Here is a 24,917-nt window from a genome sequence, read left to right on the forward strand (position 1 = left end):
AGCATATCTAAATGAAATAGGTAGTGAAGCTAGAAAGCAATGATTCACTAGGACCTCCATGGGAAAGGATGTGGTCTCTTCCACAAAGTCCATTATTCCTCTCTAGCTTCCTCTACTTACTTCACTTGTCACAATTTTTCATATTTTGGTCTCATGAAAAGATTTCATGTTAAGAAAAACAATTTTGGGAACCATTTTGACAACAAAAATCTTGTAATCCTGCCCTGTGGTAAAGCATTACAATATGAATGCTACTCATACCTGACACTTGAGCAACCTTATTTAAGATAACCTAATAAAATTAAAATTCATATAATGCTCAGAACTAAATTTTGAAAGCTAAGACCCAACTCAACTATTGATTCACTGAATGTACTGCATCTTAATGTGTGTCAAAAGTATTATACATACAAGGATTCATTAAAAAAAACCTTTTGATTAAAAATTGAGCCAACCTAATTGTTAAACATATGACTGGGCCCACTGCTAATGACAAGCAAGTAAATGAAGACTTTATTCAGTGTGTTTCCCTTAAAGAGAAATGTGTTTCAAAATTATTTTAAAAATATTTCTGATTGCAGTAAACAAACAGTGCTCTTTCAAAACATCCATTGATGAAATACTTCAAAAATATGCTTAGAGGTGGGAGACACACACTGACTGCTTGCTTTTATCTCATTGGTCAAATATATTCCTAGTAAAATCTTTGGCTGGGAGGTATTACAGTTTTCATCTCTCTTGATATGCAAGTTAGTTAATGTAGTTCTTTTTCCCTTTATCCCTAAAACTGTTTACTCACTTTTGCCAACAAAGCAGCAGACATTCATCACACGTGCTGATTCTGTCTCATAAACTGCTATTTTATATTTCAAGGAAATTGTTAACAATATCCAAATTATCTGTCTACTTTGCCTGAGGAAAGTTTTCTGGAGTCCACAGCTCAATTACTGGGTGGGAAAAATTAATAATGGTGGTTAAGACAAGTATGTCTCCCCACAATTGAATGAATGCATCCCCTTAATGAATGCATTTAAAAAAAAAGGGAGGGGAAATACAAAAAAATTAAGGCTACCGCTATATCACATCACAGATGAAGAGTGCTGGGTTTTGTTCCCGGAGGCTGTCTTCCACACTGCCCTCGGCTGTTGCTGCAGCAAGTATCGGTGCTCCAGTAACTGACCCCAGTACCAATGACTGACATCACAATGACTGTCAGTAACACTGACTTGAGCCAGGAACCGCAATGCACTATATGGATACAGTCACTATCTGTGATAGTACAAAATGGTCCTGCCATGGTCAGTACCAATGCCATGGATAATACTAGTGACTGATACTACTACAGTGGTTTTGCAAGTCCAACTGGCTAGGCCATAACTCACCATCACTTCAGCTTACCAGTAGCACTGACATTTCTATCATGCCATAGTAACTTAGCCAGTATCAGTGGCTCAACAGTACCTGGAGACAAGTGGGATGCATCACTTTGGCAATGTCTCAAAGTAATCAGAGTTTCCTTTGAAATTCACTTCAATTAGATTAAAAGCCAAAGCTAGTCACTGTCAGAGCCCACTTGATTATTCTTTTTCCGTTTTCTGGATGGCTTCTTGACATCTTCCTCCTGTGAAAAAAGAAAAAAAAAAACAAGTTTAGCAGTTGATTACTCACAAAAGAAACCAAAATAAATAAAATAGGTGTGATAGAAAAGTCTATAAATGAGTTAAAATAAAGTAGGGAAAAAAAAGTTGTAAAAATATAGTAAGGTACAGAAAGAAAACTGTCACAAAGGTTAACAGATATTCATTCGAGTGACAAAGTTTGTACCTATTTCTGGCACTGGGTTTCAATTCACACTACAAGGTGTTGCAAATCAAGTACTTCAGTTTGTTTTCTTTGAGAAAACTTCACTCTTTACAATGGTCACAGTAAGGCTCCCTCTACAATGATTTTTTTTTCTATGACGTCAATTCTCTACCTTACTGCATAGGTCAAGAGCTTGCCCCCAGATTGCTGATGCCGCTTTTTTTATGTAGCCAGCCAGTTGCACGATTTTTTTTTTTTTTTTTTTTTTTTTTTGTCTTTTATTGTGGACATTGCCACAGCACTTTTCTTGGATTGCTGAATCAATTATATTGATTATATGGAACTGGCTAGCCAAACGAGTAATTTTGCCCACTTTGTCCTCTTTTTTTTTTTTTTTTTTTTAGAGGCAAGTTGGGTAGTAGGAGAGGGAGGATAGTGGACTGGATAGTGGGAGTCCTTGATTTAAAATAGCCTATGAAAAAAAAAATTAAAGTGAATTTTAGCATTCATTAAGTGAGTGAAGGGTAGTAAACACAATGTTCATTGCATGAATGTTAACAAAGTAAAGTTTGACTCCACACAACTACACAGATGGTAGATATCAATGTTATCAGAAAGCTGTGAGAAATTACATCAAACCATATGCTTTTATTCTTATTTGTATTTTTTACAGTAAAGGAGCAAGCTCAAAGGGAGAAAAGGAAGAAACAATAAAGCCTGCTGGTGCTGCTCTTGTAAAGAGTTGATAGTAAGAGTAGTCAGAATCAGAGGTGCCTTGATTTTTCACACTTGAAAGTTATCAAACTATATATTGAGGGAAATCTAGAAAAAGGAAGGCTGCTCCAAAGTTTACCAGTGAAAGGAATGCATAGGGCTGAGCTACAATAGAAAGTTGTGCAAATTAAAGAATCAGGAGGAGGGGGGGGGGGGGGGGCAATGCTGTTAGCATAAAAATATTGATAGAAGACAGTTTGGAATTTAGAGGAAGACTGTCAATAAGAGGAGGGGAGCTGATTAGACAAAAAGCCTTTAAGGTAGCCGACTAGGTAAGTTTACCCCCAAAAATCATTTTTTGTGATAATTTGTCATGAGAGAAAACAAAGTATGAAGAGTTTGATAGTACACGTATCTATTCTCTGTGGTGAAGTTAAAGCCCCTTTAAAGCCCATTTCAAGTGGTTAGGTGATGCTTCTCACATCATTTAAATGTCCGTTTTCTTTGTAAACATTACCCTTTCGAATTTCTCCGTGAGAACACATGACTATGTTCTGTGGAATATTCAGAACGCGGTTTGCTTGTCAAGCTACCGTTTTGGAACACAACTTTGGATACTTGGCATCATGTCTCTTACTCCACCTTGGATTTCCCACGTCACACTACACACTACAGGCACTGATGAAGAAAGATAAGGAAATGTAGAGAATTTTAGAAGTCCAGAGAAAAGGCAAGAAGAGAAAGAGAGAAACAAGTAAAGAGTACGAGGCAGGTGCACACTGAAAGTCTGGCCACAATGAGTGAGGTGGTTCCTCATGACACCACCACCATGACTGGATAATATCCTTTTCAAAAGGAGGGGACCAGCGGCCATCAGAACAAAACATTGTACTACATACTTTAGAAGAATACAATGAATTACGAAATAGTGAAATTTGTTGGCCAAAAGAAACTGCAAAGAAAAAGATTAAATGGCAGCAAAGTAAGGAAAAGGTTTAGAGGCCCATATCTCAAAAGTACATTTCCTTAATTTCAAAATTCCTGAGGTTGGAAAGTTTTTAACCGATCTTAAATCTGTTTACAGTTCTGGAAAGAGTAGTAAAACAGCTACAATTGGTAGTTAGATTTTCCTTAGATTGTATTGGTTGGTCACAAGGAGGAGGGAAACTTTAAAAAAGTGGAAAATGAGTACATTAATAAAAAAAATCATAATTACTATCCTTTTTCGAATCAATGGATTATCTGCCTTGGAAAAGTAGAGAAATGTTCATTGATTAATTTTATATAAAGAAAATTAAAATGAGATGGAAAAAAAAAAAACCAGTAAATTTTAAATAGGTAGTAAATTTACATAAAAAAAAAAATCATTAAAAATGTTTCTTTTTAAGATATCATCTGAATATTGCAGGTGGATTATCAGTAAAGTAATGTACTCAAACCATGCCAATTTCATGATGAGTGGAGCAATATGACACATTACCATAGTCGGCTACCTTAAGGGGAAAGTCTGCTGTGGATTAAAATTGCATCTATGGTCATGAATAATTTATATGTTGTATATATTAGTACCTTTGTTATCATATAAAAATTTCAAACTGATCAGATGAAATGAAAAATTAAGAAAATTATTTTTCGTTGTCTTTAGGAAAATTTTGAATTAATTTTTCTCAGCCATTTTGTACTGACTTTCCTGTGACATGCACATCTGATAATTCATTGTTATTCTAACAATTTGTCAAGATGTTTTTTTTTACCTTTTGTTAAAAAAAAAATCTTTTTATTTTGGAAAAGTTTCCCATGTGTTGAAACTATGCCGTTGTTAAAAAAACATCTTGTCAAATTTTAGTACGATACGTAATCTTGTATGTCCTAAAGTTTCATGAAAATCATGCAGAAAATAAAAGCAAAATAAAAGTTTATGTTCATTTTGTACTAGTTTTGAGAAAAACGCAATTAAAGTTTTGCTAAAGTTCTTCGGCCCAGTGAAGGTACTATACATATTGTCAATGCCACTTTCATATGAATTTTATGGGATCAGTAATCACATATCAGTGAGTGCATAAAAATATCAGGCATCTTGTCCCCCCCCCCCCCCATAAAGGTATTAATGCTCAAAGGCGGGGGTGTCAGGGCGCTCCACGCCCCTCATTGTTGCAAGGTTCAATCAGTACTCTCCAGGTGCATAGCTATGGGTTGGAATTCCTTTGTCTGTCTTCCTCTTCTTTATTGTCTTCTTCAGTGCAATTCTTCTCTTTTCTCTTATTTCTAATCCTTTTTCTATGTATTCATTTGTTCCAAACATTTTTGTGAGCAGGTTGCACTTTTCATATCCATAATTGTTCCAAAACTGTTACATGGGTTACAGACTTCACCCTGAAGATTGCTGCATGTTTGATTTTCCAACATTTATTCCATACTTTGGCATGCCAGCTAATGCGCCGCAGTCAGCGTGCCACGCCCACGCAGTATCCATTTATATCCCCTCGCTATTGGCATTTAAATTTGTCTGACTGAAAAAAAAAAAAATCTACCATTCGAAAGCCAAAGGATCGGGTGTTACCATAGACCATAAAACTCAATTTCGTATTTTTTAAAAATTATTTTCATATTTTCACGGTGAACTCTTTCCTTAACCCGTACAGCGTACAGCGTCAGATATGTACGACAAACATATTATTTTTTAATACCATTGAGCGTCAGATACGTATGACGTACGTATTATTTTTTAATACCATTGAGTGTCAGATACATACGTCGTACGTATTTAATGTATTATTTTTTCCCGTCACTGGAGTGTGTCGAGGGTGATTTCTGTGTTGTGCCCTAGTAGACTGATCCTTTGGGAATACTGACCACCCAATATATTTAATTTATTGCCATAACTGGCAAGCCTGGCAGCCATTACTCTGGGTACACTTTTTTATATTTGTGTGGATGTTGGAGGTGGTTATGGAGGTCGTGATGTGGAAATTGAAGTGGTTAGTGGTTGGAAAGTGGTTTGACAGTGTTGTGGGTGAGGTATAGTGGGTATACTGACGTTCAGAACTGGCAATTTTGTACCGCCAATTTTGGTAAGGAGGGGGCCACGTAAGGGGGGGATGGTAATGAAATGGGTGTTGGATGGTGGCCAGGATGGTGGTAGTGGGGTTAGAGTAAAGTTGGGTGACAGCTACTTGAGGTGCTGACGGTTACACACAGCAATTTTACACAGGCAATTTCTGTACAAAATGTGCCGCGGGCTAGGTGAAATGGGCCGCAGGCTAGGTGTGAGGTCCTAAAAGGGTGGGTGTGAGATGGTTGTTGGGGGGTGTGGGAGTGAGAAGAGGGTGGGTTGTGACCGAGGTACACTGTCAGACGCTGGCCAGTCACGGCAATGGTTTATCGGCATATATTGTTCATAATAATCCCCAAAACATACCATGAGTTCAACAATTATGAACCCTCCATAAACTGTAACTGCGTGAGCGAACACTCTTGTGGGTGACTGTACGAACTATCAAAAAGCTCAAAATGAGTTACTCTCTAACAATATATATAAGTCTATGCTAAATATGTCGAGAGAAAATGATTTACTCGGATACGCACCCTCAAATCCAAGAAAGTCTACGGAAATCAACACGACCATTTCACTTTATAATTCAATAGAAATGGCCCAAAACAGTGACTTCTAGGCAACAGTAAGCTAAAAGACATTACATTTCTTCATTTTTCATGGTTTTAAGCTGTTTTATGGTAAAAAAAAAAAATAAAATAAAAAGACTGGGGTAGGGAGGAAATTACAAAATACCAAAACGCTGTACTGGTTAATAGGACCCTCCACCTGTAAAATCCGAAAACATCGAAGATATCACCTTTTAAGAAAAAAACTACCAAAGACTCATCTGTCATTTCTCCATACTCTGTGAAAATTTAAGGAGTCTACAACAAAAATTACATTAGTCCATCCTCTTCATACCCGTTTTCTATTTTACAGAATTGTTTATACCATTACACACTATATGAGGCTTTAACCCAGTAGCAGCAGGGATCATGAGAAAATGAGAAAAAATCATCACTCACACAAACCATTTCATAATATATATTAAAGCATTTGTGATCAGTTTATGCATCATCTATTTTGGGGGGTTTATATCATGGCACAAATTTGGCCTGTCGCTGCTACACGGCAGAGCCACAAATTCGGCCCGTCGCTGCTACCGGGTTAATTTGCTTCATTTTTGTGATATTTCTGTTAAAATATATCACTGCTCCTGGTATGGTATCATCCCTTGATGAGAGCGCTTAGCTTGTGTGCTGCTCCTCCCGTTGGACAGTGTCTGAGGAAACGGCCATTTTCTCAAAATTAAGTTTTTATTGGTATTTGAAGACACTCCTCCCTTAGTTTCTGACCTATAATAGTTTTTTTTTTTTTTTTTTTTTACGACAGACAGCTCAAGGGCACAAAAAAAAAGTAAACAATAAAAAAAGCCCGCTACCCGCTGCTCACAAAGAGAAACCAAAGAGGTGGCCGAAAGAGAGGTCAATTTCGGGAGGAGAGGTGTCCAGATACCCTTCTCTTGAAAGAGTTCAAGTTGTAGGCAGGAGGAAATACAGAAGAAGGAAGATGAGTGAAGATGCTGGTTAACTTTTTTTTTTTTTTTTTTTTACAACAAAGCAGGCAGCTCAAGGGCACACAAAAAAAGAAAACAATAATAAAAAAAAGCCCGCTACTCGCTGCTCCTAAAAAAGAAACAAAAGAGGTGGCCGAAAGGAAGATCAAATACGGGAGGAGAGGTGTCCTGATACCCTCCTCTTGAAAGAGTTCAAGTCGTAGGCAGGAGGAAATACAGATGAAGGAAGATTGTTCCAGAGTTTACCAGCGTGAGGGATGAAAGAGTGAAGATGCTGGTTAACTCTTGCATAAGGGGTTTAGACAGTATAGGGATGAGCATGAGTAGAAAGTCGAGTGCAGTGGGGCCGCGGGAGGGGGGGAGGCATGCAGTTAGCAAGTTCAGAAGAGCAGTCAGCGTGGAAATATCGATAGAAGATAGAAAGAGAGGCAACATTGCGGCAGAATTTAAGAGGTAGAAGACTATCAGTATGAGGAGGAGAGCTGATGAGATGAAGAGCCTTAGCATCCACTCTGTCCAGAAGAGCTGTGTGAGTGGAGCCCCCCCACACATGAGATGCATACTCCATACGAGGGCAGACAAGGCCCCTGTATATGGACAGCAACTGTGCAGGGGAGAAGAACTGGCGGAGACGGTACAGAACGCCCAGCCTTGAGGAAGCTGATTTAGTAAGAGATGAGATATGAAGTTTCCAGTTGAGATTTTGAGTTAAGGATAGACCGAGGATGTTTAGTGTTGAGGAAGGTGATAGCTGGGTGTTGTCAAAGAATAGGGGATAGTTGTTTGGAAGATTGTGTCGAGTGGATAGGTGGAGAAACTGTGTTTTTGAGGCGTTGAAGGACACCAGGTTCTTCTTGCCCCAGTCGGAAATAATAGTAAGGTCTGAGGCTAAGCGTTCTGCAGCCTCCAGCCTTGAGTCGTTAAGTTCCTGAAGGGTGGGTCTTCTATTAAAAGAAGTTGAGTAATGCAGAGTGGAATCATCGGCGTAGGAATGGATAGGACAGTTCGTTTTGGAAAGAAGATCATCAATGAACAACAGAAAAAGAGTGGGAGATAGGACAGAACCCTGTGGGACACCACTGTTAATAGATTTAGGGGAAGAACAGTGACTGTCTACCACGGCAGAAATAGAACGGTCAGAAAGGAAACTGGAGATAAAGGTACAGAGAGAAGGATAGAAACCGTAGGAGGGTAGTTTAGAAAGCAAAGATTTGTGCCAGACCCTATCAAAAGCTTTTGATATGTCCAGCGCAATAGCAAAAGTTTCACCGAAACGGCTAAGAGAGGATGACCAAGAGTCAGTTAAGAAGGCTAGGAGATCACCAGTAGAACGCCCATGCGGAACCCATACTGGCGATCAGATAGAAGGTCAGAAGTGGAAAGGTGCTTTTGAATCTTCCGGTTGATTGATTCAAAAGCTTTAGATAAACGAGAAAGTAAAGCAATTGGACGGTAGTTTGAGGGATTGGGCGGTCACCCTTCTTAGGTACAGGCTGTATGAAGGCATACTTCCAGCAAGAAGGAAGGTAGATGTTGACAGGCAGAGGCAAAAGAGTTTGACCAGGCAAGGTGTCAGCACGGAGGCACAGTTTTGAAGGACAATAGGAGGCACTCCATCAGGTCCATATGCCTTCTGAGGATTGAGGTCAGAGGGGGCATAGAAAACATCATTTTGAAGAATCTTTAGAACAGGCATAAAGGAGTCAGAGGGGGGATGAGTAGGAGGAATATGCCCAGAATCGTCCAGAGTGGAGTTTTTAGAAAAAGTCTGAGAGAAGAGTTCAGCCTTAGAGATAGATGAGACGGCAGTGTTGCCGTCAGGACTGAGGAGTGGAGGGAAAGACGAAGAAGTGAAGTTGGAGGAGATGTTTTTGGCTAGATGCCAGAAGTCACGGGAAGAGTTAGAGAAAGCAAGGTTTTGACATTTTCTATTAATGAAAGAATTTTTGGTTAGTCAGAGAATAGATTTGGCACGATTTCGGGCAGAAATGTAAAGTTCATAATTAGCATTAGTTTGAAGGCTCTGGTACCTTTTGTGAGCTACCTCTCTATCATTGACAGCATGAGAACAAGCGTGATTAAACCAAGGCTTTTTAGCGTGAGGAGTAGAGAAAGAACGAGGAATGTATGCCTCCATTCCAGAGACAATCACCTCTGTGATGCGCTGAGCACACACAGAGGGGTCTCTATCCTGGAAGCAATAATCATTCCACGGGAAATCGGAAAAGTACATCCTCAGGTCGTCCCACCGAGCTGAAGCAAAATGCCAGAAGCATCGCCTCTTCGACTCTTGCATAAGGGGTTTGGACAGTATAGGGATGAGCATGAGTAGAAAGTCACGTGCAGCAGGGCCGTGGGAGGGGGGAGGCATGCAGTTAGCAAGTTCAGAAGAGCAGTCAGCATGAAAATATCGATAGAAGATAGAAAGAGAGGCAACATGGCGGCGAAAATTAAGAGGTAGAAGACTATCAGTAAGAGGAGGAGAGCTGATGAGACGAAGAGCCTTAGACTCCACTCTGTCCAAGAGAGCTGTGTGAATGGAGGCCCCCCACACGAGATGCATACTCCATACGAGGGCAGACAATGCCCCTGTATATGGATAGCAACTATGCGGGGGAGAAGAACTGGCGGAGACGATACAGAACACCCAACCTCGAGGAAGCTGATTTAGTGGGAGACGAGATGTGAAGTTTCCAGTTAAGATCTTGAGTTAAGGATAGACCGAGGATGTTTAGTGTTGAAGATGGTGACAGTCGAGTGTTGTTGAAAAATAGGGGATAGGTGTTTGGAAGATTGTGTCGAGTTGATAGGTGGCGAAATTGGGTTTTTGAGGCACTGAAGGACACAAGGTTCCTTTTACCCCAATCGGAAATGATTGTAATGTCTGAGGTTAAGCGTTCTGCAGCCTCCAGCCTGGAGTCATGTAATTCCTGTTGAGAGGGTCTTCTGTTGAAAGAAGTTGAATAATGCAGAGTGGAGTCATCAGCATATGAGTGGATAGGGCTGTTTGTTATGGAAAGATCATTGATGAATAACAGGAAGAGAGTGGGTGATAGGACAGAGCCCTGTGAAACACCACTGTTAATAGGTTTATGAGAAGAACAGTAACCGTCTACCACAGCAGAGATAGAACGGCTGGAAAGGAAACTGGAGATAAAGGAACAGAGAGAAGGAATGAATCCAAAAGAGGGCAGTTTAGAAAGCAAAGACTTGTGCCAGACTCTATCGAAGGCTTTCGATATGTCTAGTGCAACTGAGAAAGTTTCACCAAAATGGCTAAGAGAAGATGACCAAGAGTCAGTTAAGAGAGCAAAAAGATCGCCAGTAGAATGCCCCTTGCGGAACCCATTCTGGCGATCAGATAGAAGGTTAGAAGAGGAAAGGTGCTTTTGAATCTTCCGGTTAAGGATTGATTCAAAAGCTTCAGATAGACAGGAAAGTAAAGCTATAGGGCGGTAGTTTGAGGGATTGGAACGGTCACCCTTCTTAGGCACAGGCTGTATGAAGGCGTACTTCCAGCAGGAAGGAAAGGTAGATGTTGATAGGCAGAGGCGAAAGAGTTTGACCAGGCAGGGTGTAAGCACGGAAGCACAGTTTTTAAGGACAATAGGAGGCACTCCATCAGGTCCATAAGCCTTCTGAGAGTTGAGGCCAGAGAGGGCATAGAAAACATCATTATGAAGAATCTTAATAACAGGCATAAAGGAGTCGGAGGGGAGATGAGTAAGAGGAATATGCCCAGAATCGTCCAGAGTGGAGTTGTTACAGAAAGTTTGAGCAGAGTTCAGCCTTAGAGATAGAAGAGACGGAAGTGCTGCCGTCTGGGTTAAGAGGCGGGAAAGAGGAAGAAATGAAATTGGAGGAGATATTTTTGGCTAAGTGCCAGAAGTCTCTGGAAGAATTAGAGAAAGCTAGGTGTTGACATTTGCTATGGATAAAGGAGTTTTTGGTAAGTCGAAGAATAGATTTGGCACGATTCCGGGCGGAAATGTAAAGGTCATGGTTAGCGGGAGTTTGAAGGCTCTGGTACCTTTAATGAGCTGCCTCTCTATCTTTGACAGCATGAGAACAACCATGATTAAACCAAGGCTTTTTAGCATGGGGAGTAGAGAAAGTAAGTGGAATGTATGCCTCCATTCCTGAGACAATCACCTCTGTGATGCGCTGGGCACACACAGAAGGGTCTCTATCCTGGAAGCAGTAATCATTCCACGGGAAATCGGAAAAGTACATCCTCAGGTCGTCCCACCGAGCTGAAGCAAAATGCCAGAAGCATCACCTCTTCAGTGGGTCCAGAGGGTGTACAGGAGTGATAGGACAGAATACAGAAATAAGGTTGTGATCGAAGGAGCCCAATGGAGAGAACAGTTTGACAGAGTAAGCAGAAGGGTTAGAGGTAAGGAAGAGGTCTAGTATGTTGGGCCAGTTTCCAAGACGGTTGGGAATACGTGTAGGGTACTGAATCAACTGCTCTAGGTCATTGAGGAGAGCAAAGTTGTAGGCTTGTTCACCAGGCTGGTCAGTGAAAGAGGATGAAAGCCAAAGCTGGTGGTGAACATTGAAATCTTCAAGGATGGAGATTTCAGCGAAGGGAGAGTGGGTCAAGATGTGCTCCACTTTAGAGTTCAGGTAGTCAAAGAATTTTACATAGTTAGTAGAATTAGGTGAAAGATAAACAGCACAGATGTATTTAGTAATAGAATGACAATGAAGTCTTAGCCAGATGGGGGAAAATTCAAAAGAGTCAAGGTCGTGGGCATGAGAGCAAGTGATGTCATTGCGTACGTAGACGCAACATTCAGCTTTGGATTTAAATAGAGGATAGAGATAGAAGGAGGGAACAGAGTAGAGATTGATGTCAGTAGCCTCAGAAACCTGTGTTTCGGTGAGGAAGAGAAGGTGAGGTTTAGAGGAGGAGAGATGGTGTTCCACAGAATGAAAATTAGAACGAAGACCGCGAATGTTGCAGAAATTGATAAGAAAAAGGTTCGAGGAGTTATCAAGACACCTCTCAGGTCGGCAGCCAGAAGGGGAGTCCTCACTGGGGGAATTTATGGTCCCACCCCCCCAGGCAGGGACTCCGAGGCTCTGTTATGGTACACCATTTTGAATTTTGGGAAAAGGTGTGAGTGTTGTGTGAATGTAGTGTGGTGTGGATAGAGAGAGGATCTGTCTTTTGAGAGCATGCTGAACTACTCTCTGGTGTAGATGAGACAATAGGGAAATGGTTAATGAGGTAATGGGAAGGGTCTATGGAGGGCTTCAGCACCCTCCTCACTTCCCATACATACCTCACCAGGAGTGGCTTGCGCCCGTTCGGTAGGTGTCTTCCTACCTACTCCTCTTATTATCACATGAAAGCTAAGAAAAGACATTTTTTTCATTCGTAACACATTTATGATTCAATAAACCCTCGATATAACAGACCAATTGGGGGGGAACTTAGTCTGTTTATACCGAAAGTCTGTAATAAGCGGCGAAAATTAAAACATACTTATAATTATACTGACGAACATAATAAACATTTGTAGAGTTTTTTTATCATCTTGTATGCCCGTTGTCTGTATAGCCTCACAGCACACTTGGCGATGGACTGCGAGGCATTAAGACTGCCAGGTTGGCAGTGGGGCCCTGAGGGGGCCGTATTATTACGTGTGTGGGTAAAATACTTTTCAATGCCTGCTGTATACACCTGCCACCACAACCACAAAATAAGTTGCAGAAAGAGGTTCAACTTGCTTATTGTATTTATATTTCACTCACCACTAATAACGATCAAAAGTGGATAAACTAAAACAAAACCAGGCAAATTAATGTTTTTCCTGCCGTATATTCCCCCAGTGCACATGCGTGGTGGACAGCAGAGCGACTTATTTCTGCGAGGAGGTATTTCTCATAACACCGGCCCGCGTAGCGGGCCACCCCCACCGCCACCCTGTCCCATCTTGCGCTGCGTATTTCTGCCATATTTCTGCCGCCCCACACTGCATCCCAAATAAATTTAAACGAACCAAACCTAATTTAACCTACCTAACAGGTGACCACTTAAGCTGTGTCAGTACCGACATCCACAAACACTTGGCTATTTTCCATTACATTTACATCCTGGATTGATGCATAAAACTTTCTTGTGGCGTAAATACGTTCTTCATTTTAATGGGAACCACAAGGAGGAAAATATTTCATCAGGTGGGCTGAAAAAGACTACAGGAACCGAAGGATGGGACAGCAGATAAAGAGAGGAAAGCAAGGTGACTAGCCAGGGTTGTTTTGATTTAAATCAATTTAAATCAGAGTTAAAAAAATCATGATTTAACCCTTAGATTATGGTGATCGTATATATAAGTGCGCTACCACACGCCCCACTCATATGGGGATCATATATATAATCATTACACTCTACGCTCCCCATGTTTCAAATATACTGCCAGTTCTTGACTCAGAAGAATGGTGGAGGCATCTGGCATCCGTACACACTCATTCGTCTCCAGCGCGTGCCCTACCGAAGGCCACAGATCATTTTCCACTTTTGTTCAGAATACATCTGGCATATCTCGTGACGCGTCAAGCAGTTCCTCTGCTCCGGGCGGAAGTAGAGCGCAGGCGAATCAAGGTGACAGTGACTCTGATGACTGATATGGTAGTGACATTGACAGAGAGAGAGAGAGAGAGAGAGAGAGAGAGAGAGAGGGGTGCTTCCACTCAACAGGTCACAGCCACGAGAAAATGCGCAATATTTTTGACTGTCTTAACTTTTTTATTATTATTAGGAGAGAAGTTTTATTACACCACCATATATACTAGATGAATATACAATTATTGCAAAGACACCATTTCCACCTCTTAAATGTTTAAATTTTCCCCGTGCACAGTATCCAGAGAAATATCTTGCCACCCGTACTTTAAGGGTTAAATAAAAATTAAATATACCATATTTAAAATTATTTAAGTGTTATATCAAGGGTGAAATATCTAATGATTTAAATTATATATATATATATATATATATATATATGTATATATATATATATATATATATATATATATATAGAGATATATAGATATATATATATATATATATATATATATAATTTTTTTAACTTTGCTGCCTTTTGTGATGTTAGGCTTTTATCACTGGTCGGATCAGCCCGTTTTGGCGCAGGCGAATGTTTACAGTGGCGTCACCTTGTTTTGGCTCATACTGCCCCCCGGAACTCATCTATGAGCTTCTCTTTGGAGAGGTTATCTTGAGTCCAGGTTGATAAGTGGTCTTCAGGGTAGAATGTGGGTAATCTTAGGCCACTTGATGGTGACTGACAAATCCCAGCTGTGTGGTGGCCAGGATTCGAACCCGCATCCCTCCTAGATCTCCCGCCGGCACACTAACCACACACACACACACACACACACACACACCAGACTCATTAGAAACCATTGAAGATGTTTCTGATATATATATATATATATATATATATATATATATATATATATATATATATATATATATATATATATATATATATATATATATACAGTACACTCGAGTTTCACGGTTAGTCCTAAATTCTTACCATCCCGACTTTCGTGCATTATCTCCCCGAGTTTCGCTTTAAAGGTAGTATCACACTGGACGTTTTCCTCCAAACATTGTGGCTATGGCAAGAGAGAGAGAAAACGGGAAGAGAGAATGGGTCGTTTTGAAGCCGCAGTTGAAGGCGGCTGCCTTATGATTGGCTGACAGTTCGGAAAACATGCTTGTGATTTGCTAGGAGTTCAATGACGTCATCGCTGACACTCACCCTATCAGCGGCTTCACTGCCTTAAGGCGGTGTCACAATGGCCGTTCTTGTTTAACCGCTGGAGCTATGGGCAACGCCCGTACGTCCACCCGGGAGCAAGTTCACGGTTATCCGTAAACTGGTGTCACACTGTTTTTTTCTTCCCGCCATGTTGGCGCCACCTAGGGCAACCGGCATCTCTAACTTTTCCTGGTGTGCGTCACACACGACCAAGGTCGGTTGCCCGTATCCACATCCACAATGTAAACAAAGCACTTGCCCTGTATCAACATGGCGTCATCTACTAAAGTAAGGGCTGTCATGGCTTGTGCTGCCATTACCCAAGTTATGGACTTGTTGCTGCAGTTAAATGGAAGGAAGAAACAGTTGAGGGTGTGGCATGCCTGTGGTTCATCCGTGCCAGTTCTCATTGTCACCACTGCGTGTGCGTGGCCAACCCACCCATCTTGACTCAACCACATAAACACGTGGATCGAATAACAACACACACACACACACACACCAGACTCATTAGAAACCATTGCAGATGTTTCTGACAAACAGAAACGACTTCACCATTTCTTGAGTGTGTTAGAACGTATTTGGTGAGTGGCTCACATGAACCAAACCTAACTCTCTTCTTGCCATTGGGTATGTTTGGTTTGTATGAACCACTCACCAAATAAGTTCTAACACACTCAAGGAAATGGCGAAGCCATTTTTGTTTGTGAGAAACATCGTGATGAGTCTGGTGTGTGTGTGTGTGTGTGTGTGTGTGTGTGTGTGTGTGTGTGTGTGTTTGTTGTTACTCGATCCACGTGTTTATGTGGTCGGAGTCTAGATGGGTGGGTTGGCCAGTCACGTGCAGTGGTGACAATGAGAACTGGCACGGAGGAACCAGAGGCACGCCACACCCACAAAAGCTTCTTCCTGCCATTTAATTGATGCAACAAGTCCATAACTTCGGTAATGGCAGCACAAGACGCGGCAGCCCTTACTTTAGCAGACGACGCCATGTTGATACAGGGCAAGTGCTTTGTTTACGTTGTGGATGTGAATACAGGCAACCGACCTTGGCTGTGTGTGACGCACACCAGGAAAAGTTGGAGTTGTTGGTTGCCCAAGCTGCCGCCAACGCGGTGGGAAGAAAAAGGCCCGGTGTGACACCAGCTTACGGACAACCGACAACTCGCTCCCGGATGGGCGCACGGGTGTTGCCAGTAGCCAGAACGATAAGAGGAAAACGGCCAGTGTGACATTGCCCCAAGGCAGCTGACCGGGTGAGCGCCGGCGATGACGTCATCGGACTCCCATAGAATCACAAGCGTGTTTTCAGAGCTCACCCAATCGTGAGGCTTCATCTGTGGCTTTAAAACGACCCATTCTCTCTTCCTGTTTTCTTCCTTTTCCCTAGGTAAGTATTTTGAGATCACAAGGGAGTAGAGGAGGAAAAAAAGTGAGCTCCGGGGGGCAGCATGAGCCAATTATAATAGCGCCACTATAAACAGTTGCCTGCGCCATGACAGGCACGGGGCCGACCATCAGGCCCAGATGGATAGTCTACCGGCGCCATAGCCCACATGTAAAACATAAATAAAAAAATCTCCACGGGTCGGAACAGATCAGCGCTTTTTCAGTGTTTTCAATAACTCGAGTTTCGCGATCCTCGAGTTTAGCGCTATACCTTCAGAACGAAGCGAGCACGAAACTTGAGAGGGTACTATATATATATTCATATATGAATAAGAAAGAAGGAAGAACATGTGAAGCAGTTGTAGAGGAAAAGTATCAAGTCTACCTGTCCTGTACTGGTCCTGTAGCAAATCAGGCACCAGTGAATCATTGCTATCTCTTACAAGAAAAATATTTAAAATCATAAAAAAAAAAAAAAACCTATTAGTCCTACTTATGATTTTTATGTGAAAACTCATCATGGGTAATGTGTATTAAACTATGGTTTAATTTAACATTGCCAAATTTAATACAAGGAAATGGCCTAAGACTGAAAGAAATTAAATCAGTGTAAATAAACAAGGATTAACACTTAAAGTGCGGGCTAGATTTTGCCGCGCCTGGCCTGCCATGCGGACATATTCACTCAAAAACACACCTCACTTCAACCTCAAGTATCTTCTCTCTTACTGAGCTAACGTTGCTGAATGAGGTATCATTGTAAAGTCCTTTTCCTAAGCTGTCCTTTGACGTTAATTTGAACACCATATAAGCATTGGTAGAACGAGTACAGAGTTATGAAGTAGGAACTATGAAAACATATTATTATAGACAGATACCCACCTCTATTGTTCTTATTTTCTATTATTTAGCAATAAAAAGCATCACTTTTTTACAGCTTCTGTGTACCATACCCATATACAACTCAAAAACGGCATGTTTACTGTACTTGACGACAAACTAATCAAATCTGGCGGCGCATTCATTAAAAAAATGCCATGTCCACTATTGTGGACACCCGCGCTTTAAGGGTTAATACGCACACACACACACACACACAAAAAAAAAAAAAAAAATAAATAAATAAATAAATAAATAAATAAAATAAATAAATAAATAAAAAAAAAAAATTAAATAAAAAAATCCTTTTTTCTTTTTTTTTACAGAAAAGGAGACAGTTCAAGGGTGTGGGAAAAAAAAAAAAAAAAAAAAACAAAAAAGGCTTTCTTACTGCTCCCGAATAGAGTATAGAGAAGTGGCCAAAAAGAGAGGTCAATTTCGGAAGGAGAGGTCTCCTGATACCCTCCTCTTGAAAGAGTTCAAGTCGTAGGCAGGAGGAAATACAGATGAAGGAAGATTGTTCCAGAGTTTACCAGTGTGAGGGATGAAAGAGTGAAGATGCTGGTTAACTCTTGCATAAGGGGTTTGGACAGTACATATAGGGATGAGCTTGATTAGAAAGTTGTGTGAGGTGAGGCATGCAGTTAGCAAGTTCAGAAGAGCAGTTAGCATGAAAATATAGATAGAAGATAGAGAGGCAACATTGCGACAGAATTTAAGAAGTAGAAGACTATCAGTAAGAGGAGAGCTGATGAGACGAAGAGCCTTAAGACACCACTCTGTCCAATAGAGCTGTGTGAGTGGAGCCCCCCCACACGTGAGATGCATACTCCATACGAGGGTGGACAAGGCCCCTGTATATGGATAGCAATTGTGCGGGGGAGAAGAACTGGCGGAGGCGATACAGAACACCCAACCTCGAGGAAGCTAATTTGGTGAGAGAGATGTGAAGTTTCCAGTTAAGATTTTGAGTTAAGGATAGACTGAGGATATTTAGTGTTGAAGAAGGTGACAGCTGAGTGTTGTCAAAGAATAGGGGATAGGTGTTTGGAAGATTGTGTCTAGTTGAGTTTTTGAGGCATTGAAGGACACAAGGTTCCTTCTAACCCCATCAAAAATGATAGCAAGGTCTGAGGTTAAGCGTTCTGCAGCCTCCAGTCTGGAGTCATGTACTTCCTGTTGGGATGGTCTTCTATTGAAAGAAGTTGAATAAAGCAGTGGAATTGTCATTGATGAATAACAGGAAGAGAGTGGGTGATAGGACAGAGCCCTGTGGAACACCACTGTTTTAGGTTTAGGGGAAGAACAGTGACCGTCAACCACCGCAGATAGAACGGCCGGAAAGGAAACTGGAGATAAAGGAACAGAGAGAGGGATAGAATCCGAAAGAGGGCAGTTTAGAAAGCAAAGACTTGTGCCAGACTCTATCGAAGGCTAAGAGAGGATGACCAAGAGTCATGCTTTTTTCCAACCCTGTGACTAGCAGACGTTTTTGACGTTACCGGGCGGTTGGTTTAAAAACTATTCTTGGTCAGTCCCCGTGGATTTTTTACTCTGACCTTGTCCATTATATCCAAAATCTGTTATAAGCGGATCCATTGTATTGAGGGTTTACTATATCTCTTTTAGTCATGATTTTATATATTTTTTTCTCTGTAAAAAAAAAAACAAAACAAAAAAAGGTATATATTTTTTTCATGTAAATGATGATACATGCTGCATTTTGTAATTTTTAAGTTTTATGACGAGTTTCAGCCAGACGTTGTGTGTTACCAGGATGCAGGACAGGGACCCAACTCGTCGTACATACACATTACACAGACATGCATAATGGATGCATATATTATTTATATACACAAATACATACATACACACACCGTCACACACATGATGTGGTAACCAAAAAGGATGTTGGTAAAAAGGAGTGGTTTAACAAAAGATGCGAGGCAGCTAGAAAGAGAAAGGAGGAAGCTTGGAAGGGATGGAGGAGACGAAGAAGAATCAACTCATGGAATGATTACAAACAAGCAAGGAATGAATATACAAAGATTAGAAGAAGAAAAACGGAAATATGAAAAAGATATAATCGACAAATGCAAAGACCAACCCAAACTATTCTATAGACATGTGAACGGCAAATTAAAGAATAGAGAAACAATCGATAAACTGAAAATGGATGGAACTACATATGAGGACCCAGCAGAGATGGCAGAAGTGATGAACAACAGTTTCCATAGAGTGTTCATAAAAGAAGATGAATTTGTACAACCACTGGGCCAGGAAAGAGGAAGGGTCATGCAGGAGATACAATTAACGGTGCAGGAGGTCAGGGAAAGCTTGAACAAGCTGGATGTAAGAAAGGCCACAGGGCCGGATGAAGTATCAGGGTGGATTTTGAAAGAATGTAGTGAGCAACTTGCAGAGAAACTGCACTCCATAATGAGCGCCTCCCTGAGTGAAGGAAAGGTACCACAAGATTGGAGGAGAGCGAACATAGTACCAATTTTTAAGGAAGGAAAGAAAGAGGACCCATTAAATTACAGACCGGTATCACTCACTAGTGTGGTTGCGAAGATATGCGAGAGGCTGGTTAAAAACAGGTGGTCGGATTTCTTAGAAAGTGAGGAAATTATCTCGGATTACCAGTTTGGATTCAGGAGAGGGAGATCTTGTGTCACCAACTTGTAGTGTTTTTACTCAAGGGTGACAGATTTAATACAAGAGAGAGAAGGCTGGGGGATGGAGTGTACCTGGATTTGAAAAAGGCATTTGACAAAGTACCACACAGAGGACTAATTTGGAAAATTAAAAATAGGGGTGGAGTGGGTGATGGACTGATTAAATGGCTGGAGGACTTCCTAACTAACAGGGAAATGAGGACAATTATTAGGGACAAGGTTTCCAACTGGTGCCCTGTGATGAGAGAGAGAGAGAGAAGAGAAGAGGTGAAGGAGGGCATGGGCACATGACTGTGTGGGAGTGTCAAAGTTTGTTCAGTGACCCTTTGAATGGCTTCCGCGGCACCGTTCTCGCAGCTGGTGCCGCAGGTGAGTACAATTTGGAAATATATGCAGCCGGATACAGACATGTGAACAGAACACCATATCGTAACAAGGTCGTGTTACGCGACGAAGATACGCATACCAAGGTGGGGAAATAAAGTGGGGTGGATTTTGGCAAATTCGAGCCCCAGAAATTTGCCGTTGTTTTGAATGCACAATAAACAAGGTTCTACTGCACTATCATATTTACATTTTATTTCATATGATTGATATTTATATTATTATACTACAGTACCCTCTCGAGTTTCGCGCTTGCTTCATTCCGTAGGTATAGTACTAAACTCGAGGATTGCAAAACTCGAGGTATTGAAATACATGAAAAAGCGCTTATTGGTTCCGGCCTGTGTAAATTTTTTTTTTCCGACTTGACTCCCTTGTTATTACAATTTTTTTCGACTTTACTCTCGTTATCTCAAAATACGTACCTTGGTAATAGGCAGAAAATAGGAAGTGAGAAGAGGTTGTTCTGAAGCCGCAGTTGAAGGCGGCTGCCTTACAATTGGCAGGCAGGTCTGAATACACGCTTGTGATCCATGTGGTCTCATCTGCTAATGTAAGGGTGGTTGCTCACAGTGACCCGTGGTACAGTTGGACAAACCTATAACTTCTGGAAGTTTTCTGTGTGTTATGGTATAATCTGCTAACTCTTTCTGTTATATATCATCAAATCACTAACATCGTGATTGACTTTTCAATGCCTATTGAACGTAAACTGCCGCCACAATTGCAAAATAGCTCGCAGAGAGGTTCAGCTTGCTTACTGCTTCCATATTTCCCTCACCGCTCACAAAGACCACAAGCGGACAAAAAAGAACAAATCCAGGTTACTTTTAATGCTGTGTATTCCCACAGCACGCATGTGTGGTGGACAGCAGAATGACTAATTTCAGTGGGAAGATATTTTTTGCAACACCGGCCAGTGTATAGTGTACCTTCTTCTTCTTTTGACCTGTAATGCTTTGTATCGCTTCTTAGGTCCTCCTCCTCCACACATTTATACTTCACAACATGCACTTAGGGCCGCTTTCACAGTCATTTTGTTTGTATTGATCGTTACCAATGGCGGCGATCGCCACTCTAGTATTTCCACGTGAAACTGGCTGATGGGTAGTGATGTGATGTGATGGTGTCGGAGGTATTGCCTTTACAACGGCACCTCGTGGCGGCTGTGGGGTTAGCCTCGCCCTGCACCTTACCACACACTCTCAACACCTGTTGCTTTCTCTGCAGCCACCACTACCCCATAGGCCAATTTCACGTGGAAAACTATAGCGTTGATCGCCGCCATTGGTTACGATCAAAACAAACAGTGACTGTGAAAGCGGCCCTTATTTACTTAACAGTGCGCACTTATACACTTCACCCTGAACTTAGGTGTTTTTCTCTTCTTTTCTTTCCCTGATTTTGGTTTTCTATGCCTTTTTGCTATTTTCCACTGTTACTTTTCACCGTCGCTGCAATGCATTACAGGTCAAAAGAAGAAGAAGAAGAGGAAAACATCACTGGGAGATCTACAATTTTCGTAGACGCGAGAAAAATGTTTTTTGGACTGTGGTTCCACAGCACGGGGTGTTCTCTTATCTTATTAATCAAGTAGTAAGCAAAGCAGCTCTGCCAGTCCATTTTCCGAGTCTCTTAGTGGGCCATCTTCCACTGCTCCTCACTCCTCAGCCACTGCCGACATCTGTTTGTTTACATACAGCCATGAGGTACCCATGTACCCATGCTCATACTCACAACCGTTTTCCATTCGTACGGACAACCAACAACTCCCTCCCGGTTGGGCATACGGACAACCACGGTTGCCCATAGCCCCAATGGTTGGACACCGCCTTTTAAGGCAGCATGCATGACGCCGACAGTAGGTAGACACGACCCGAACATGTCAAAGGAACGCGAAACTCGTGGCGGTAATGCGCGAAAGTCGTGATGGTAAGAATTTAGGACTAAGCGCTAAACTCGAGGATCGCGAAACTTGGATGGTGTGAAACTCGAAAGGGTACTGTATACTACCTATATTATTTATCATTGCTTTTTGTTAAAAAATTACTTTTTCTGTATAAAATAACATGTAAAATGATTTATATGTTAATATTACTTGGGATACGGGAAGCTTTAATGTGATTCACATTAATTTAAATTGGGAAATTCATTTTCATTAACATGATTTTTGGTTTGCGAGCAAAATTCCAGAATGAATTAACCCGTTCAACACGAGGACGTGTATACTGCATCCTTGCATGCCCTGTACCATATCCGAGGACGCGCATACTGCGTCCTGGCTTGCCAATATACGAGTTATTTTATCTCTATATTTATGCTTACATCTCAGAATTATCAATTAATTTATGTTTCTTTATGTGCAACATTTAATTCTGCATGTTTTCATAAATAATACATGATGATTATGTTGAGTTTATTGCTGAAAACTTGTTATATTCAATAGCAACATTTTAAATTTGGCGCGTGTGGCAATCCCGGATATGGTGTGGAGTGTTGTTTTGGCCTGGCCATAGTGAGTTTCTGTATGTGTACCATTTAATTCTGCATGTTTTCATATATAATACATGATGATTATGTTGAATTTATGGCTGTAAACTTGTTATATTCAATAGCGACATTTGAAATTTGGCACACGCGGTGATCTCGGATACGGCGCGGGGCGCTGTTTTGGACTGCCCGTAGTGAAGGGGTTAAGCTTATGAACCGAGGTATGACTGTATAGCGTATATATATATATATATATATATATATATATATATATATATATATATATATATATATATATATATATATATATATATATATATATATATATATATACACAGTCGTCCCTCAAATAGTACGGGGGTTAGGGACCCAGGACTCCCGTACTATTCGAAAATCTGTATAAAATTAGTGCCCCCCTAGAAACACTCCTGAGCACTCCTATGGAATCCGAGTCCCGCCTGGCTCAGCTGTTACCCACGGGCCCAAGTTGATATTTATGCATTTTCTGCTGCAGTCACAGTGTAGTGTTACCACGATAGGAGTGTCGAAGGGGACAATTAGAGGTCAGGATATTTAAAATTCAGTTGGAGCAGTTTAAATATGCGTCCCTTAACTATATAATATGGAGGCGTAATGTCGTATTTTGGAGGCACGGAGTCAATCTCCACAATTACTGTTTCGTATCTTATTTCAAGTATGAATTAGAGAGCAATTGAAACTGTGGTAGAAAGTAAGAGAGAGTGTGAGTGTTTGACATGGCCCGCTCGCTGACAATGTGGAAGCGAGCGCTTCCAGGATGGCTCCATTGCCCAGCGTGGAAACACTACAGCAAAAAACGCATAACTGGCAACTTTGGCCGGCGAGTAGAAGCTGAGCCAGGCTGGACCCGGATTCATGTGGTAAGCTCTCCCTACCGCAACTTAACTCATACCAAAACATAACTTCTAAATCTGAATTCTTCTGCAAGGTGCACACACACAGACTTAGGGAAAGCGCATAGGTTTCAATCTGGCAGAACAGTGTTTCTGATGTTGTGCACACACACGGACTGAGGGGATACGCATGGGTGGCAGTCTGGTAGAACAGTGTTGCCATTCACGCCATGGCTACTTGGTGCGATGAGCGGGAAATTTAAGAATCCTAAAAAAATCTATGACAATCCGTATAAAACCGAAACTGTACTATTGGAAACTGTACTATTTGAAGGACGACTGTATATATATATATATATATATATATATATATATATATATATATATATATATATATATATATATATATATATATATATATATATATATATATAGTTAACCCTTGGTACAACAGACCCACTTGTAATGGATTTTAGATTTAATGGACAAGGTCAGAGGGTTAGAAGTCCACAAGTACCAACCGAGAATAGTTTTTTAACCAACTGCACCGGGTAACTGCAACAGTTTCTGCTAGCCATCTCACCCTTCTCCTTTTATCCGCTCTCCTATCCTCCAGTTACAGTAGGCTTTTTTAGTGCACTTAATTAAATATTTTGCTCCACTTGATTCCCATTCAAATGAAGAACATATTTACACCACAAGAGTCTTATATATCAATCCAGTATGTAAATGTAATGGAAAATAGTCAACTTTTTGTGAGAGTCAATAAAGTGATTATATAGTAACACATTATGATATTTATTAAAGTTGGGGAGAATGGCAGTGCTCAGCCTCTGGTTGCCATGGTGATGGGCAACCACCATCACACCAGTGAGTTAAATTTTAACATGGTGCCTCTTCCACATGCATACTTTAACTGATTTTAAGGCCAAGTTGGATACTAGTAGATATAGAGACGGCACGGTACGAGCATAGCTCCTCTCCCGTATACCACAACTAGGTAAATACAGCTAGATAAATACACCATCACCAGAATTTCATGTACAGTCAAACCTCAGTTTATGAGTGTTTTGATTTACGAGCAAAACAAAATCTCAAAAAATGCCTTGGTTTACGAAGTGACTTGGTATACGGGCATCCTGTTTGTATGTCTTTTTTTTTTTTTTTTTTTTTTCCCACCTCAAGGGTAAGGACATGGGCTATATGTAGGCTGTTGGGGTTGTGCGTACATCTCTCCGAGGAGTGACCACAGACCGACCGACTATCGGCTTGCATCAGCCTAGCAGACCAAGTCGG

General features: G+C 41.1%; 1 protein-coding gene across 4 annotated transcripts in view; it reads right to left on the reverse strand.

The window, feature by feature from the left end:
* Positions 1-748: 748 nt before the first annotated feature.
* Positions 749-24,917, reverse strand: part of LOC127003736 (integrator complex subunit 3-like) — a 141,927-nt gene continuing 117,758 nt past the window's right edge. For all 4 annotated transcript variants that reach the window (XM_050870701.1, XM_050870702.1, XM_050870700.1 and 1 more), the window contains one exon: positions 749-1,621. In XM_050870701.1, the coding sequence (XP_050726658.1) occupies positions 1,553-1,621 (69 nt within the window). In that variant the 3' untranslated portion in view covers positions 749-1,552. The remainder of the gene's footprint in view (positions 1,622-24,917) is intronic.

The sequence above is a fragment of the Eriocheir sinensis genome, chromosome 26 (genome assembly GCF_024679095.1).
Source record: "Eriocheir sinensis breed Jianghai 21 chromosome 26, ASM2467909v1, whole genome shotgun sequence".
Lineage (NCBI taxonomy): Eukaryota > Metazoa > Arthropoda > Malacostraca > Decapoda > Varunidae > Eriocheir > Eriocheir sinensis.